Source organism: Xylocopa sonorina, chromosome 1 (genome assembly GCF_050948175.1).
Source record: "Xylocopa sonorina isolate GNS202 chromosome 1, iyXylSono1_principal, whole genome shotgun sequence".
NCBI classification, from domain to species: Eukaryota; Metazoa; Arthropoda; class Insecta; order Hymenoptera; family Apidae; genus Xylocopa; species Xylocopa sonorina.
The window spans coordinates 10452206-10469913 of NC_135193.1; the positions used below are offsets into that span (position 1 = coordinate 10452206).

Sequence of the window (17708 nt, forward strand, 5' to 3'; positions counted from 1 at the left end):
TACAGCAGCGGCGCGAACGCAATTTCGCCGCGGCACTCCAGAAAGCGAATTGATGTCGAGAGGGTCATCGAGTTAAGGGATGCGTTACGACCATCATTGTTAAAGTTTCACCGGCGCGTGGTGCTCGAGCTTCTGCTTATCTTCGCGCGGAGATCCGTCAAACAATCCCGCGTTATACGAATCGCGTGCATTATCCGCGGCGTTGTTATTGTTTCCCTTCTTTTGTTAAAGGGGCGAAACGAAGCACAGACGTTGCATTACGGGTATAATTGAATTCCGTCGAAAAAACTCTGTACGCAATAAAAACGTCCACCGCTCGTACACGTCTCATTCTTTGGATTCACATATTCCGGGCGAAGAAACTGCGAAACTTTAACTCGCCGCGAAGAGGATAAAAGGAAGCACGGAAGAGGGAAGGAAACAGACGCACTTTCGCGGGCTTCCACCCCTTGCATTTCGCTGGAAGGAAATGCTTCTCTTGGGCCGTCTATATACCAAGCGTCCGTTTGGTGGTTTTGCTCAAGTTTCGGAACGGCAACTTCTGAGGAGCTCAAAGTTAACCGTAACTCAATGCGCACGGGCCACGAGTGACATAACGAGCTGAAAACGAATGTGAAAGGGTGCAACAAGCGGATCGTTCGCTGTGATATCGCCGTTGTTTTGTGTCTGTGTGTGTCATTTCGATACGATATTGATTCGCGTACATTAATCCTGATGGAAAAGTATCGAGGCGAGTTTTCAAGTAAAGAAAGCAAACTTGAACTCGGATTTATGAGCGTGACAAGTTATTAACCTTTTGCGCTCGAACGGCGACTCTCACTCGCCACGATGTTTCGCGTGGCAACTTTGTTTATGTCGAATTTCGTTATCTCCAGTTGATGGAAGCAAAGTATTGGTTCGCGAATAGGTCCCTTAGGCTGTTTATGTCTTCGGTTGGAAAGTGACATTGCGACGTAAATTGGAAATTAATATAAAGTCCTCTACGACTGTAGTCCTGGCGTTATGCCTATCTAGCGTTAGTACAGTCTCGACGATCGTAGCGAGCACACGTGTCGCGAAATTTTGCACCGCTCGTCTGAAAGTTATAACGCGAGTTTGATTGTCAATTGATGAGAAACTTACTAATCGTGATGAAATTGGTGGTAGAGCAAGTGTGAACAGTGATGTAGTATCAGGTGTGAGAAATAGGAAAAGTAGACTAATAGACAGTGAATCCGGAAGTAGCAACGATGATCCGCAAGATTCCAGCAACTTAGAATGCCTTGGTAAGTGTTTTGTAACATATCACACCAAACGCAGCTACAGAAATTGAACTCGGATAATTATGTTTTTCAAAACGTAAATACAGATGATATATTAAAATATAAGACTTTCGTGTGTTAATTTGTACATAAATTCGTCGAGCGCAAAGGGTTAAATTCTTACAAACTTTCGGTTCCTTCTTTCCGCTGTGAAAAAATAGCCGATCTTCGGAAACGAGATGGCAGGCTCGACTCGAGCGAAAGAAATCCGCGCTTTTCTCGCGAGAAGCCTCGAGTCAATCTGTCTTAAGTAAACGGCAATTGATTCTTTAAACGGTTCGTCAGACTACTCCGCGTCCACTCGACGATCCCGATATCTCTCTGGTTCGCGTTAATGGATATAACGTTATCAAACGATGGGAATCCAACTCCTTCCGGGTTAAAACAAAAATCAGGGAGAGATTCGAAAGCCGGACGCAGTTTAAATTAAGCTGGGAGTGACGGTTGCCCGGAACAAAGACAAATTGATGCGCGAAATCGATAATTCTTTTAGTGTTCGGGGCCCGTCGGTGTACGCAGGGGCTCGGGTGTGTACGAATGACCCAGATTGGCTGTCGCTATCGGGCGCAGCTCGTGCGCGAAAAATCCCAGTAATTATCACCGATATCAGCCACTCGGAGCAGATTTCTACCGTAACTGGCAGGAATTAATGCCGTCGATGCTCTCGCATCCCGGGGTACCGACCATTGAAATTTATTTTCGACGACTCGATGGAACAGCGGGCCGGCCGCGAGGGGGAGGGCCAAGGGGGTCGAAATCCCGGTTTGAAAACCGCGGGAGTGCCATTAGCCGATCGAAAGTTGTACCTGCGAAGCGGCCATTGAAAGTAAAAATTTCGCCTCTGTTTCCCATGGTCCCGTTAACGGTCATCGTCGTTCCGACGGTGAAACAATCGCCGCGCCCCAGCCGAACTTCGACTCCATTCTGCTCGATGTACCGACTCGACTGAAGGAATCGCTTTCAAATCGTATTACCCGGGTCGGGGAACTTTTCTCCCGTCGTCGGTGTAGTTGCGCAGAAAGAGAATCACGCCGCTGGCCCGTGGAAAAAGGAGAACCGAAGGAGAAAAATAGCTGCCCCCGGTATCATTGGTTATTCTTCGCTCGAGCCGTCTCTGTTAAACTTTTCCCAACACTCGTAATTGACGTGGATATGAAAATTTTTCGGCCCCGACCTCTCGTTTCCCGAAGTTACTCGAACAAAAGAGGGCGATGAAATTCAACCTGCAAAAAGGGAGCTGGGTTATAACAAAAGAGGCCTAACGTCAATAGTGGTCGAACCAATTCTCTCCGTTTCCGTAGCTGGTTTCGTTTAGCCGCGAGAAATGCCGCGGCATTGCCAATTCTACACACATTGTGCGTATCTATATACGATTATTGCGAGTCGTGGGGGGGCGTAAAAATCGTGGAAACAGATTTTCATTGCGACTCGGGTGGGAAATTCATGGGAGCCTATGGTTCCGGCTGGTTGTTAGACGCATGGTGCGTGTAAATGGGAGAGACGTGGCGCGCGAATCCACGTATGAATTACTTAATCCGCCAGCTATAGGGAGGGTACAGCCTATAATAATCGAATTAAATGCGGGGTTGCGTCTGCGAAAAGCAGCCTCACGTAGCCGCCATCTGCGCATCCGATTTAATGTCCGTCGTGGTCGACGTAGCCTAGCTAAATACCGTGCTTATCAGAAACACTTGTCGACGTTCCATTGTTGCAGCGGGATCGGCTTTCCGCCCGGATCGATCTTCAATCAACCACGGTACGAATTTATTTCCATTTCAAGGGTTTCCCACAGGGAATCACGAAAACGGATGTTTCTTGTTTTTTATCGCGTTGCCGAAGCGAAGCGTGTTTCGTTGAGAGCTTTATGGTTCCACTGCCGCGCAGCGGTAGTATGTTTCATTTTTGATTCAAAGAATTTCAAAAGACTCTGTAAAAGCCTTTGCCAGTTTTCGCATGATTAGTTAAACACTCCCACCTTTTTTTTTTTTCATTTCTTTCTCCCTCTCCAACTTTCTTTGAACTGTTCGACTCTGAAAGCGAAAATTTCAATCGATAAAGAGAGCGAGCAAGAAACTTTTTTGAAGTTTGATATCCGTTTACGAATCGGTGGGAATATCAAAGGCGGTATTTGATGTTTTTCAAACATCAGTTGTTACACCAGCTCTCGTTGATCCCCCGTCGGTTTGCCGTTCGGCGTAGAAATTCGCGTTAATATCCGTCGGTCCGTCGGGCGCGCTTTTACGTGTTAATCCGGCTTGTTGTAATAATTGCTAGGTAAATTGAAAAACATCAGCGTTACAGCACGTAAAGGAATGATTAGATCGCTGGCAGGATTTGCATAATTCCAGGTAGACGTGAAGGGCGGAATTAGCCTGTGGCGCGCGAGAGGCACGAGAGGGCCAATCGAAAGTTTCGTGTCTGCGGGCACGTTGCGTGTCTTCAAAGTCGATCATTTCTATGGTGTTAGCATGCGTTTAATAGCGCCGTTAAAGCGGCGGGTTTATTATACGTACGCCTTTGCTCGTAATTCGTGCGCCGCTGCAAAGGGAAGCCTTAATTAGTACTCATAATTATTCGTAATTAGCACTCGGCGCCCCGCGGTTTAGGGTACTCGTGGAAGCTCTTCTGGTTGATGGTGACGCTGCTGTTCGCAATAGGAAGGAAGGAAGGGAAAAAAGGAGCGTGGGTGGGTGGAGAAAAAAAAAAAAAAACAAGAAAAGAAAAGGCAGGAAGGTGAATTGGATGGAGAGAGGTAACGCGAGATGGAAAGAGAATGAAGTTTTGATCGCGACTCTCTTTCCGCTCTATTCTTCTTCATATTATCCTTGATCCAGAACGGAACTCGCGCCGTTCGAACGAAGGCTTTCGCGGGCTCACGTGACCCTACGCTTTCGCGTATCGTGCGGAGATTTATACGCGTAATTTAGAATCTCGACCCTGGTATCGGGATCTGGTAGGCTCCGGCGACGATCCGCGCGTGGAACAAGATCCTTCTGGTTACCATTACGCGACAGGATGGAACGTCGCGGTGGCAAAGCATGGCAATTCCTCCGTTCAAAATCTGCAACCCTTTTGCAATTTATCACGAGCCGCCGAGTGATAAATTGCGCTCGAATTGATAGAGTCCCCGATGCGTCTGGATATGATTCATCCGCCTGGACGCGGTGATTGAATGCGTTCGATATTATTAACGATATTCCATGGAGTTTCGATCGAACAGTCGAAATTTACCAAGTACGAAACGGTGCTAATTAATAATTCGGTCAACTTTTGGTCTCCGCGTCTCGTAAGAAAAAGTATGATAAATATGAAACGTGGAAGAGTATACGAGGCTTTCGACGTGAGAAAATATATAAGCGAGGAGCTCTTATAGCGGCGAGGCGTTGAAAAACGTCGCTCAGAGGGTAAGCCAGTGATTCTGCCGGCGTATGGTGCGTCGTGCCAAAACGTGAATTAGCTGGAAGCCACTATAGCGGCGCGTATTAGCCAAAGGATTAAGCAGGAAACAGTTTTCTGTCTTGTTTGCGAAAAATACGGTACACGAAATGTTATCCTTATCCGGCTTTCATACTCGTTCAGTTATCCCCGCGATATCGCCTGTAAATTATAAATTAGAGCCGAGGGAGTCGGTCGGACACCAGCGACTGAAAATAGTCCCGCGGCTGCCGCCGTTCTTCGGCTGGTTTTTCCGCGAAAGTTTTATTAAAAGCGACGGAGTGTTGCCAACTCGATGTCGTCGGGATATAATTAAAATTTGCCTGCTCGGATTTGATCTTATATCCTTGGCCATCCCCCGCAGCCCCGTTACCGACAGCTGTGCACCCACGCCATCTCCGGCGACGGTTTTTCACGAGCCCACGTCCGTAACCAACGCTGCTGGTTGTCGCCGCGTCCTTTCGCGCACCCCCGCCCTCCGGACACTCGAGGAGATAGAAGAGACTCGCCAAGGAAAAAGTAAAAGTCTTAATTAGCGGCTGAGATCCAAGAGGTGCTCAAGGGTGGAGGTCGATTACCCTCGAGGCACCGGATACCACACTGCTCGTCTCCTCTCTGTCTCTCCACTGCGCGGGAACAAATTTCACCCATGCTCGCACCTTGCCCGACGAATCTGCTGAAAAATTTCATCCCCTCTGGCGGTGGACTGTCGGCTCGTTAGCTGGAGAACCGCCGTCGATCATTAGGAAATTCATGAAGGAATTTCCGGATCGGAAACTAGCGAAATTTTATATCACGATTTCATATCCAACCGTACGGTTTTTTTTATAAATCTTGCGTTATTATTAAACTCGATACGCACGTAGCCTGCGTATAACCGACGTAATGATTTATTATAATTATTATTCGCGTACGCCATCGACCAACATTACGTTCGCCAAGGTTTTGTTTGCACCGGTATCTTATAATGTTTACGTATCGACCTTAGACGAAACGGTACGGACGTATTTATCGTGGAACGTTCGTTCGATTACTCATTAAAATAACACGACTGTTTCTGGGAGCGGATTTTTAACGGGGTATAAAATTTGATTTTATCGCGGTCGTTACACCGTGAAAACAAAAGTGCGGCGGGGACGAGGACGTTCTCGTTAAATTGCAACCGTACACACGATATCGGGGAATATGTAACCAATTTCCCGTTACCTTCCGAACATTTAATCGGCTTGATTCCAGTACATCGACGACATATTTGACGTGCCTGTTTTGTACGTCGCCGAGCGAGCATGAATTTTTATTTATTTATTCGTTTATTTTTCGTTTTCTTCTCGTTTTTTCTCTTTATTTTTTTGCCAATACGCTCCGATGAAATCAAAGAAAAAGTGTGCACGCGCGTGCATCGATCCAATTATGCGAAACGCTGCGCAAATTCGATACGAACGCGTTATGCAAATACGCGCGGAGTTCGTGGAGCCCGGGTCGCATTCTCTTCCAACAATCTGCATTTTATCCTCCGACACTCAACAAAGGCTATTTTTTCATTTAATTTATTTGCCAGGACGCCGATATAAATGCATTCCATTTCTGTACTTTGCCGCGTTCGCCGGTACCATTCCCCGCGCCTGTTCTGGCCGGGCACTTTCTTTTATTCACGTCCGCCACGATGCGACAAAGATGCCAGGTTGTTCGCTCGCGTGGAAAAGGGGTTCCATTAATATCTATTAGCAAGCCTTGCTCGACGTCATTTAAATTTGTTCTTTCTCCCTTCGTCGTGGCCCCTTTTTCCGCAACGGCGAGCAAAGTCGAAGGCAAAGAAGGGCCTACATAGGGACGAGAGGGATTCGGGGACTGTGAAATATGAGGAATCGTTCGTTCTCATTAAACTGCGAAGGGATTGAAATGGCGATACGTCAATGCCACTCGATCACTCGATACGTTCTCTGAATTATCAATGCGCCCGAATATGAATAAAATCGCTGAAACTTTCATACATCCTCGAATAAAACTGTCACTGGGGCTTCTTGTCAAACGTTAACGCGATAACTGACGTGCTCTTCCCTACGATAGTTATTTCGGATCGATTTCCCAGCTGTCATATCGCGAATTCTATTTAGTATTAGCTTAGCTCGATTCGACTCGTTTTACCTGTTGTTATATGATTTCCGTCTCGTTCGTGGAAAATTCTTTCACTTATTCAATCGACGTACGATCCTGATTCTCGTCAGTATCTATTTTAACTCCCAACATCCACGATTCTTCGAATCTTGGCCGTCGTAAATTCTTCGTAAACCGTGTCCCATCGTTCAAAACAACAACAAATTTCCTTTATAGTACCCGCGTCCTTAATTATTCCAACGGGTTTAACGAACCCTGCACTCAAAAGAGATTGATCTCCTTCGTTACGCGCGCGTCGCGAGGTCCGCCCGGTTGCCCGATGAAATATACCGAAACACGTGGCTGCTATTTATTCTATTAATCGACGCTCGAGTAATTAACGAACTTTTCCACGTCTCTTTGGTTTAATGCCACGCGTTCGACTCGTCGATCAAGCCTATTTGTCTTCCTTCGTTCTGGCGGTCGCACGTGCGCGTGATTCAACGCGCGGCGGGAGGCGCGTATGCGAATCGGCCGATACGCGGCCAGAAAAATGCCGGGAACTCGTAAAACGTGTTCGAATTCAAAGAGCCCGTAATTAGTCGACGCGAACACGTGTCGACCACGGTGAAACAATCGCGACCCCATTTTCGTGCCTCTCTTTTTTCCCCCATCCCCTGTTTCGTTCATCCCTTTGTGAGGTTTCGACAGGCGAGGCTCGAACCTCCTTTCGACCGACACGTTGGTAACGTCCACCTAACGAAACATTCGGTGTCACGTTATAAGCTTGATAAAACGCGGTGTGTCTCATCGACGAGACTTTCGTCGAATCGTGTCCGTGTTAATTAAACATTTGCAGGGCAAAGATTACATATTTTTAAATTCAGCGAATGGACTTTTTAATTCGACCGCTCGATTTTCAGTAGAAATTTGATTCACACGAGTCAAATTTATAACCAAGTGATTGTAAGTTAAATACATTATTCGCCGGTTATTATTCCACTGGTCTGTTAGTGGCGAAATAAACCAAAGAGGGAACGGAGAACTCTGGAGCGGATTTCGATCGCTATGCAGATCGCTAATCGGAAATTGAAGGAAAGTTTACCCAGAGATAGTACCCGCCCTTCGTTCCCGATTGTGACGCGCACTTTCAATTTTCGAACGTCAATTCTTTGACGTTCCCTGCTAGTTCTGGCATGAATTCGATCACGGATGATATCGCGTTGCCGTTGGCTTGCCTGTAAAACATAGGCGAATTCAACGCTCCTCGACTGTTTTCGTTTCGCTTCGAAAACTCACTAATTGTTACTAATTCGTTGGAAATTATCCGTTTTACGTCCTCCGACAGCATGCACGCCGCGATACTCCGCCGCGATAGGGTATGATGGCGTAAAATCGATCGGGCATTCGTGCAATCGAAGCTAGGCGCTACTTTGTACACCGTTTCGTGCGATACTTTACGACGCGTAATTGTACGATCAATAATTTTAGTCGAGCTTTTTTGGCGGACCGTAATGTTTTACCCGAACATAAACGAGAACAGCACCGCGATACTCTTTTATCATAATTAAAACGTCCGTCGCGTGGTTTAATCCGCGTTGATATTCCTGCCGCGAGGACCATTTTCATTTTGAAACGTTGGTGTGTTTGAGGTCCGTGACCTGTTTCCACGAGGATCTCGCCGCTCTCAATTTCGCGAGTGTGCCTATCGTACGGTTGCATCTCTTAAACTTATTTAAGTTTCGCCGTATTTTATCCGCGGCTACGGACGATACTTGGGAGAATATGAGGACGAACCGCTCGAAATGAAATCGTACGTACATACCCACCGCTATCAACCTCGTCTGCGTCGAATCTCGTATAATCTACCGAAGTGTTTCGGCCCGATGAACCCTGAAAAGAGTCCAGGGAATCACACAAAAACGTACGGTGAATAAAATTTGTATCTTTACGAAACGTCCCGATCGCGACTCGTCTCTGCGATTCTATTTTGAAAAAGTTCTTCAACTTCTTAAAAAATTTGTCCGCCAAACGACCGTCGTTCAGTTTCGATCCATACAAAAATTGGTTAGGATACGTCGCCAATATTAGATAGAATTCTTCTCCCTTCGGTTTTTGTATCTACCCTCACGATTTTACCTCGTCGATATCGCGGTATAATAACGGTGGAGAGGGATGAACTAGCAGGAAAAATAGAAGCCAGGGTAGGGAGATGAAAAAATTGTGCATTGCGTAGCAAAGCAGGTTCTTCCGCAGTAACGAATGAAACGAACGATGCGTAATCAGTAGTCATAACTCGTTATTGGTCAGACAACAGTAGCGTCCACGCTCTCCTGCATAATTTTTCTCTGTAGCCTTCTTTCTGCCTCTGTCAACGTTATTCGCTCTTGAATTACGTTTAAAAATTTTTCTTTAAATCCTTAACGGCTAATGGAAAAACTTCACATTTTTATTTCCATTTTGATTAACAATTTTGTATTTTAACGATCGCTCTCGAGACTGTTAATTCGTGTGGCCAATTTGGGGACATTCGAGCCCGCTTCCTGTACCATCTGCTAATCGATAGATCTTTTTAAAACTGTTAGCGGTTGGCATACGTAGTACCGCCACTAGCGCTACCACTGTCGGTACTTTTCGTTAACTCGCAGGTACACGACGTTCAATCGAGTTTCCGTTTTGTAGCGAGTGCTATTTTTGTTGATTTATCGGTGAGTCCCTTTCGTCGGTGCCGGCTCGATATCGGTTTTTTTTTCCATCTCTTTTTTCCTCCTAACTGTACACGTGCATCTCTTACGTGTACGTGTACTGTGTGTTATCCCTTGCAACCATTCGAGCAGGGTTCTCGATCACCGGCACCGTTTATCCTCGCAGCACAGCCTTCGCCACTCTTTCCCTCGTTCCCTTTCTCTTTTCTCCGTTTCACTCCGTTTCCCTTCCCTTTCGATTGCCTCTGGAAACGTCACTTCGTGTGACAGACCCTCGTCACTTGCTGTCTGCACCAAATTGCAGAGCACGGGCCCCCCACGGGTGAGTGACCGTTTGGAAGTTTGTCATTTCGAGAAAAAAAAAAAGGCGAACAACGAACGGAGCGAGTCGCCGGGGCGAGTGGATTGTCCGAAATTCGTTCGCTCGCCCGCCTTTTTTTAGGGGAATCAGTGGATTTATTTGTTTCGACGTATTTTCTTCCTTTTTTATTTTTTTTCATTCCGTTTTCTGTTTTTCAGATTCCACGGTGCCTGTAGGCCTCTGCCTGCTGATCGAAAAGGGGCTCTCTTTGGTGAGTAACCCTTTTAACATCGCCTGTAACTGAGCTACCGTTTCGAAATGAACCGAGGAAAATGGTTTTGTGCTAATACGAGCGACACGGAATACACGGCGATATTAAAAAACTTTCTTCGCTGGGTGAGCGCGCAGGAAAATTTGTACATTTTTTTTCTTTTTTTTTTTTCGTTTGTTACGCGACGTACACACGGCGATGCAAAAAAGTAAATCGGACGTACGGTGTACAGGTCGGTGCAGTGTCGAAAGGAGGGTGACTGACAGCAACCGGGTAAGGGGGAAACGCAGTATGAAAGTTGGACAAATATTTTTCACCCGGTTTTGCTGTTGCTTTTTTCCACCATCGCCCATCTTCCCACCTCCGTCATCCCCCGTTCGCTCTTCTAGCAAGAAGCACGTTGCTAAACTAAACTAATAATAATATTTCGAGCATATGGCGTCGATGGCGGAAACTTTACGCGACCGCTGAGCGCAAAAGTGGCAGACACACACACACACACACGAGAGGAGGAGCCGTGGATTGTTGCATTTTTCTCGTATCAGACACTTTTTCTCACCGCGAATCAGCGAACCGCCAGTCGCACGTGTCTAGTCCTAATTGGCGAACCCATCGGGACATTTAACAGGAACACCTCTCTCGCGAGGTTAGAGACGTGCTGTTAGTTTTCGTTTTCAGCTAAATTATCGGGCGACGTTCGCGACGAGAGTCACCAAGCGGCGGTCCGATAATTATGGCGGCTGGAATCATCTGGTAGAAATTCAATTTCTAATTTCTACTGTTCCGCTCCAGGGGCGTTCACAGAGACCGTTGCGCTCCCGGCGAAGTGAACTCGTAAAGTCGACACGGACGCGGCTACTTACGTTTTGGAAATTAAATTTTTTTCGTTTACAGCGCCTCGAAGGTACCGTGGCAATTTCCTGGTCAGTAATTTTGAAACTTTATGAGTTTACGACTCGGCCAGACCGTTTCTAAGGAATATACGGACTTTCTGTACGTGTCACATAATGAGTCCGCCGTGAACCGAGCGGTAATTTTGTTTCTACCGGAAATGGTTTCTCGGCGATTAAAAAGGGAGAAATAACTTTATTCGTAGAGGTAATATTTTCCAGCTGCTAAAAGCTGACGAACGATCCAATCCGCGCGTCCAGGAATCGTGTTAAAGGAAAATTAGGAAAACTCGTGCATTAAAAGGCAAGCGGTTTTTCTCGTCGCATGGTAACTCTAGTTCTAATCGAATAAGCGAGGGAATCGAACTAACTCGCAACAACCTTTTACGCGCGGCTGGATCAGCATAAATTGCACATAGGCAGAACTTGCGGATTAAACAGAGTTTATAAAGTGAAAGCTTGTTGATATTCAGCCGAGCCGGTTCGCGGGATATTAAGTTGACGTGCTGCACGGGAAGAGCCCCAAAGTGTTGGTCGAAATTACACCGATGAAATCTCCTCCAATCTATTTGAATTTATTTAAACAGCCCTCTGGGAATTTGTTAACTCGTGATGTTTATGAACTTAAATATGTAACATCGGAAGAATCATCGGTTTAATCGGTCTGATCGATATCATGTTTTGGCCGCAGGTACGAGACTTCAAATTTATATCGCAATTATTGCCCTGTCAATATACGCGGCGGTACTTCTCGCTTTTAATTCGACGCTGCGATAAATCCTCTTACCGTTTATTCATTTAATACATTTGCCTCCGCCACGTGGCGAGGAAAAACGAACGCTGGGCACTTTATCTGACGCGATGGCAGAGGAAATGTAACGTGGAACGGAAAATTTCGTTTCTTGTTCTATAGCTATGGGACGAGGTTCGTCAAATTAGGGAGATGGGACGGCGCAGCAGCGCCGTTTTGATGATCGGCTTAGCGGGACGATCGCGTTGCAAAGCGCAGCTCGCCTCGCTCCTTTATGTCGATGCGAATTAGCGATGCTCCGGCTAATGTCTATACACGTTATATCGCAAATTCCCCTTGGCGATGACGCAAATACACATCTACCGAGCGGTATCGTCTCAGAGTAAACACTGCTTGTGCTGACTCCATACCGCGGGTACAGCCGCATTCAACGATCAATGCGAAACAGGAATCTGTCCAGCTCTACTTGCGCTTCGTCCAAATCAGAAAGAAGCTGATCCAAAGAGAGAGGTGAAATCGCGTGAAATTATGATTACCAAGCCGTTGAACGAATCGAAAAGTGCAACGTTTGTATCATCGCGTCGCGTGAACACGTTTCAATGTAGATACGTATCCGTTCGATGCAAGTTCAATGGCAGTTCGACTCGTTCGCGTGATTTAGAATGCACATTCCACGGCAGATGAAAAACATAGTTACGTCTCAGTGTGCGTTCGTCTGATGAATGAACCGGTGTGTACGCGGTCGATGATCAACATGCACGATTTTCAATCGGTCGAGGCTCATTAGCAATCAAATAATTTTAAATCGCAATGCATCGTTAACATACAAGTGAAACGATAATAGTTACTATGTACATCGATATCGAGGTTAATAGAAAGCTAGACGCAACGTAGCGGCAACCTGTTTCGCTTTCTGTTTCTCTGGCTCGTTTCTGGCGAACTAACCTAGGTAAATTAACATTTTATTTGATACGCGTGTAGTTTAATTAAATTTCGCCCGAGCATATGTACGGTTCGCTTGCATACGATATATTTTAACGTGTAATTAGTATGTCCCGCCGAATCGGCGGTCGAAATTACATTCTTTTGGGAGCTAATTCGCTGGCTGCAACAAACAGCGCCGGTAACAACCGGCGACCGGCCTGCTGAACTTGATAATTACCATAGCTTGATTAATCGTCGGCCGCTAATCGAGTAATAATTCGGCTAATGACGATCGCACGGTAACAACGTAGTATGAATAATTTGACGATACGAATAATCACCCCGTATATGAATAATACATAGCGAATTAATCCTCAAAACTAACGCGAGGTGCAATTTTCAGGCCTCGTTCTCCTATCAATTCCCCGCGGATCCGTTTCCCTATCAACTCTTATGAAACGTATCGCGACGGGGTCACCGTCGAGGGGAGAAAAAAAGGAGGCGGCGGATTAAAAAAAGAATTAACATGCAGGATCGTTGCTCCGTGCTAATTAAAATGCAAATGGCCGCATTTTATTAACGTCGAGAGTGGGGTCGGTTGCGCCGTAAGTAACGTCACGGTTTCGCGAGACGAGTATTAACATCGCCTTCGCCCCGAGGCTGATTATACCGATGGATCCATTTGTCTCTCATAACGCGTCGATCCCCTAATTCGATCAACCGGAATTCCATTTCCTGTTAATATCTGGCCCGTCCTCTGTTTGTACGACGCGTTCAAAGAGCCGTCGCCACGCCTGCCAAAGGAGCTAGCGTTATTACGCTCGTCTCGGCCGCGTCGCGGCGTTCCGTTTTCTTTCTTTGTCACCGCGAAGACGAACCGGTGTGCCCGCGTGTGCATCAACCGTGTCCCATTGCGCCCCCGTGAATGTTTTAGCTGTGCAATTTGCTGGACCTCGTTTCAAATTCATGGTATTCTTTTGTCCCGTCTAATTGGGTCAAGCGGTTCGTAAATATTTGCTCCGACGTACCGGTTGCTGTTGGCCCCGTCGTGGACTGGACAAACTGGTCCGCTTCGTTCTATTCTTCGGGGGTGAATTGAAAGATTCGTCGTCGTTGCGACGAGCATGAAAGACTATCCGTTAGATCCGTTAGGAACGCCGTGCCGTTGAATAGAACTTGAAAACATTTCCATCGTCTATTTCTCGCTACTAGTCCATTGTACGATTGTCCGTTGTTCCTTTATTTTGGTTAATAGAAAAATTACAAACATTTGAAAAGCTCGAACTGGTTCACGGTCTAAATATAATTCTTTACATTGTATTTAGGCCAGAAAGTTTTTTCAATGCACCCTGGTAGCTTTGCTCGACGCGTGGTTTCGTCCATCATCCAACCCTCTCGGTCCGTGAATCGTGAAAGATCAGCGCGGCCAGTTACGAGGTTTATCTCGAAGAAAAACAACCGAGAAGCTTCCGTTCGCGGTAAAATTCACGTCGGTGTATCTACCTTGAGAGTCTCGCAGCACGTAAATACCGGAACGCGTAATGAACAGCTGTCCGTCTTCCTTTTTATCTCCTTTTTTAAACGGTCTAACAGCGAGCAAACGGGGCAAAGCAAACGCTAAGGCCGGCGACGGAAAATATAACGCGGAAGCGTGCCGCGGAATATTTTATATCAGACAAAAATGTTTCATCGTGGCCCGCGCCGTTTGTTTCAACCACCGGCATCGCACGCACGCGCGCGCACACGCCCAGGTTTCATCGCGGGATCGCGATGTGCGATAACGTATTAAAATCTACTGAACGATGCGTGTAAATAATTAACCTTGCTCCCGGGTGTCGTTTAATATTTCTATCATACACCGTCCATTACAAAATTTTTACTTGCAAATTTCACTGTTGCGCCACTGTTGCGCTGTCCGCTGCTCCAAGTTTACCGATTTTCATCGTCGTTACGTAAGAACTATACGTTCTACTTAAAAAGAAAAAAATGCAAAAAAGTATGTTCTACTTTCGTAGCGTCCACGAATAATTAGTCGAACAGTGCGCGAGGAGTCTGTAGAAGAAAACCTCGAGAGAATGAATAGTAATAGGATGAGGTGGGATAATACCAGCGAGCCAGGGATAATAACATCGACGTATTCAACGCGAAAATAGCGTCTAATCTCCCTTTAATTTCGCACGTCGACGCAGACGTTGTGTTTCCATCGCGGGACATATTTAAATAACCAGCTCTCGCGGCGCGAGCAAGAGCGTTTCGTTTCGCAATGGATTTCACAACAGACACCACCGGATATGGTGCCTTCGCATGGATAATAAACGACTTTCGGTAGTTGAACGGACTGCGTTTCAGCCTTCGTATTTTGAGAAGCTCACCGTTCCCTGACCGCCCGCCATCCCCGCGTCCATCCTCTAGCGTGCTCGAGGGCGCCGCGTTTCCCGTTCAAATCCCCGCACTTTCTGCGTCTGCCCCTCTGCCTCTTCCGCCGCCTGCCACCCTCCCGCCTCTATACGCCACGTGCCCCCTGCAAGCAACTTCCGCTCGTAACTTGTACCTCTCTATTTTGTGCCGCAGGATATCATAGCTCACGGACCAGGAATGGTGTTCCACGTCGTAAACCTCGTCGTGATGGTACTGACGCCGATGGTGGTCATCCACCTGAAGGATTCCGGATTCAGTCTCTGTAAGCGGCCATTTTACGTGTCATTTCGTTCCTCGAGCTCGTACCGACGCGGTATCGCGCGCGTACGAGACCGACCTATCGAAATGAAATATAGGGGGAGTCTTTGCGACTTTGCGCCGCGTAGCGACGCTTCTGCTCTCGAGGACCCTCGATTCAGGGACCAGTTATAGAGCGGACGTTATTTCGGCTATTAATTTTCATCGAACCGTTACAGATGTTACCACCGTTCTCCCTGTATTTCGCACGGTTTCTTAAGCTAACGTTCGATAAAACCTCTTGTTCTACTATTGATTGGATAGTAGTCTCTTTTTTTATTAGAGCAACGATGACAGTAGGTAGTAACGGTATGCAGTGGTGGAAAGGAATAAGATGAGTTTTCGCCGGGCGAATATTGCTTCCACCCACATGCCAGGAGATCCACGGGTCCATTTACGAGTGTACACCTCGTACGTTACGGTCGAACAATTTTGAATTAGCCGGCCCGCGCAAACTCCAAAAATGTAAGAGCTTACGGAGCACGGGGGCGTACACAAAGGGAAGAATGCCGAATCGAAAAGTTTCAGCGGCAATAAAACTTGATAACATTCTACGAATTTCGGGCCGTCGTTTCTCTTTTCACGCGAAATTGGTGTCCGTTGAGCTGTTTAATTATAGAAACCCTATCGCGCGCGACGTTTAATTTGCCAGCGTTTTCAGCGCCGAGTGCTATTTAAAACGAATCAGACACCTCTAAATTTTTCATTTACCGCTTTTCGCCCCTTTCCTTATTCTTTTTTTTCTTTTTTTTTTTTTAATTAACTCGACCAACGTAAATCACGCCGTTGTCTCGACAACCCTCGCCACTTTCGCGCTCGCTACCGATAGCTAATATGCGTTGATTAACGAGCTATCGTTGATTCACGCTCATTAGCAGAAATTTTCAATTTTCGGCCAATTTTGATCAGCCGTTTCCGCCCGGTTCGTTCCGTCATGCGACGTCGGTTTAATTCTCGTTATGGGACGAGGGGCACCGCACTGGGCGCGGTATTGTAGCGCGGTATCAAAAATTCTATTTAAATGCAATACGCCCGGCCACCCGTGAGATCCGACGGTTGAGTGTCATCGTGTACGCGAATGCAATTACACGATGCACCGGTTGATCTACGACTCGACCGGTCGATCGATTATACCGACAATCCGGTGAAGTTTGGGGATTGAATTAGCTGGGAAACAAAGTTTCATTGTTTGCACGGCACGCGGCAATCATGCCATTTTGTGTTCCATTTTTTCCGGTCCATTGAAAATTTTACAACATTTTTGCGAAATAATTGACCGGTATGCAAGAGACAGCCCACGCGGAAACGGTAACTAACGAAGCTACATCACGACTGGAAACGCCGTTTCCAACAGACATTTTTCCACGGTGAATTTTTATTAAAAAACTCGAATATCATCGATTAAACATTTTTAAAGACCTTCGAATAGGTTCTTTTTCTGTTTAAATTCGTGGAATATTGAACGGACTCGCAGTTCTACTTGCACTACTTTTCTGCCATCAAATTTATAGTGTTTACCAACGAGAAACGCTGAATGGTATATGTATATGCACGTATATACCACTACCTGTAACGGAAGTAAACCCAAACAAATAATTAAAGTCGAGACGGCGAGAACTGGTAAAAAAGTTTCTCGCCGATCTAGTTGGTCGCAGGGAACGTGGGTCGTCGCGAATCTCAATTAAGAGAGATTTTATTGGAACGCCTTTCGGGATCGCCTGGAAGCGTGCGAAGCGTGCCGAGAACGATCGAAGGAAAGCAATTAAAGAGTAAGCACATCGTAGAATCCGGTAGAGGCGGCACTCTAATTAAAGGATTTCAAATTAAAACATCTTTGGGAATAGACGCGTTTCGACGATCTTTCCTCCTTTCTCTCTCTCTCTCTCTCTCTCTCTCTCTCTATCGCAATTATCGATTGTAACATTCGATCATAGTTAGTTTATGTTGTGACGTATCATCGTAAATGGTAGCTCAAAGTTTCTCAACGCGGATGAGGGTTGGGCAGGTCTTGGCTTAAAGAGAATTGACGCGAGAAGCGCGTGTAACAAGTGACGGTCAAAGACACGCGAAATGTCTTCTGAATTCTCGTTGTTTTTATTCTTGCATTTTCGTGGTAAATCTTTTACGCTGAGCTGGAAACTGTGCAACTTTCCACTTTTCCCTCTCGCACTGCTTAATTATTCAAGAGCCAGATGTGGGATGAAGTCAAAGATTACCTTGTTAGAAGTTTAATATACTTGCAAGAAGCTGGTAAGCAGGTACTGTCGCGCGCAAAAAAATCCCTGCTTAAACAGATTTTGCTCATATTTTTTTCGCATAAT

The 17708-nt window shown here is 46.2% G+C and overlaps 1 protein-coding gene across 1 annotated transcript in view; it reads left to right on the plus strand.

The window, feature by feature from the left end:
- Window positions 1–17708, plus strand: part of Mdy (diacylglycerol O-acyltransferase) — a 98379-nt gene that overhangs the window by 22375 nt on the left and 58296 nt on the right. The window contains exons 4-5 of the mRNA XM_076906872.1: window positions 10055–10107; window positions 15244–15352. Of these exons, the coding sequence (XP_076762987.1) occupies window positions 10055–10107; window positions 15244–15352 (162 nt within the window). The remainder of the gene's footprint in view (window positions 1–10054; window positions 10108–15243; window positions 15353–17708) is intronic.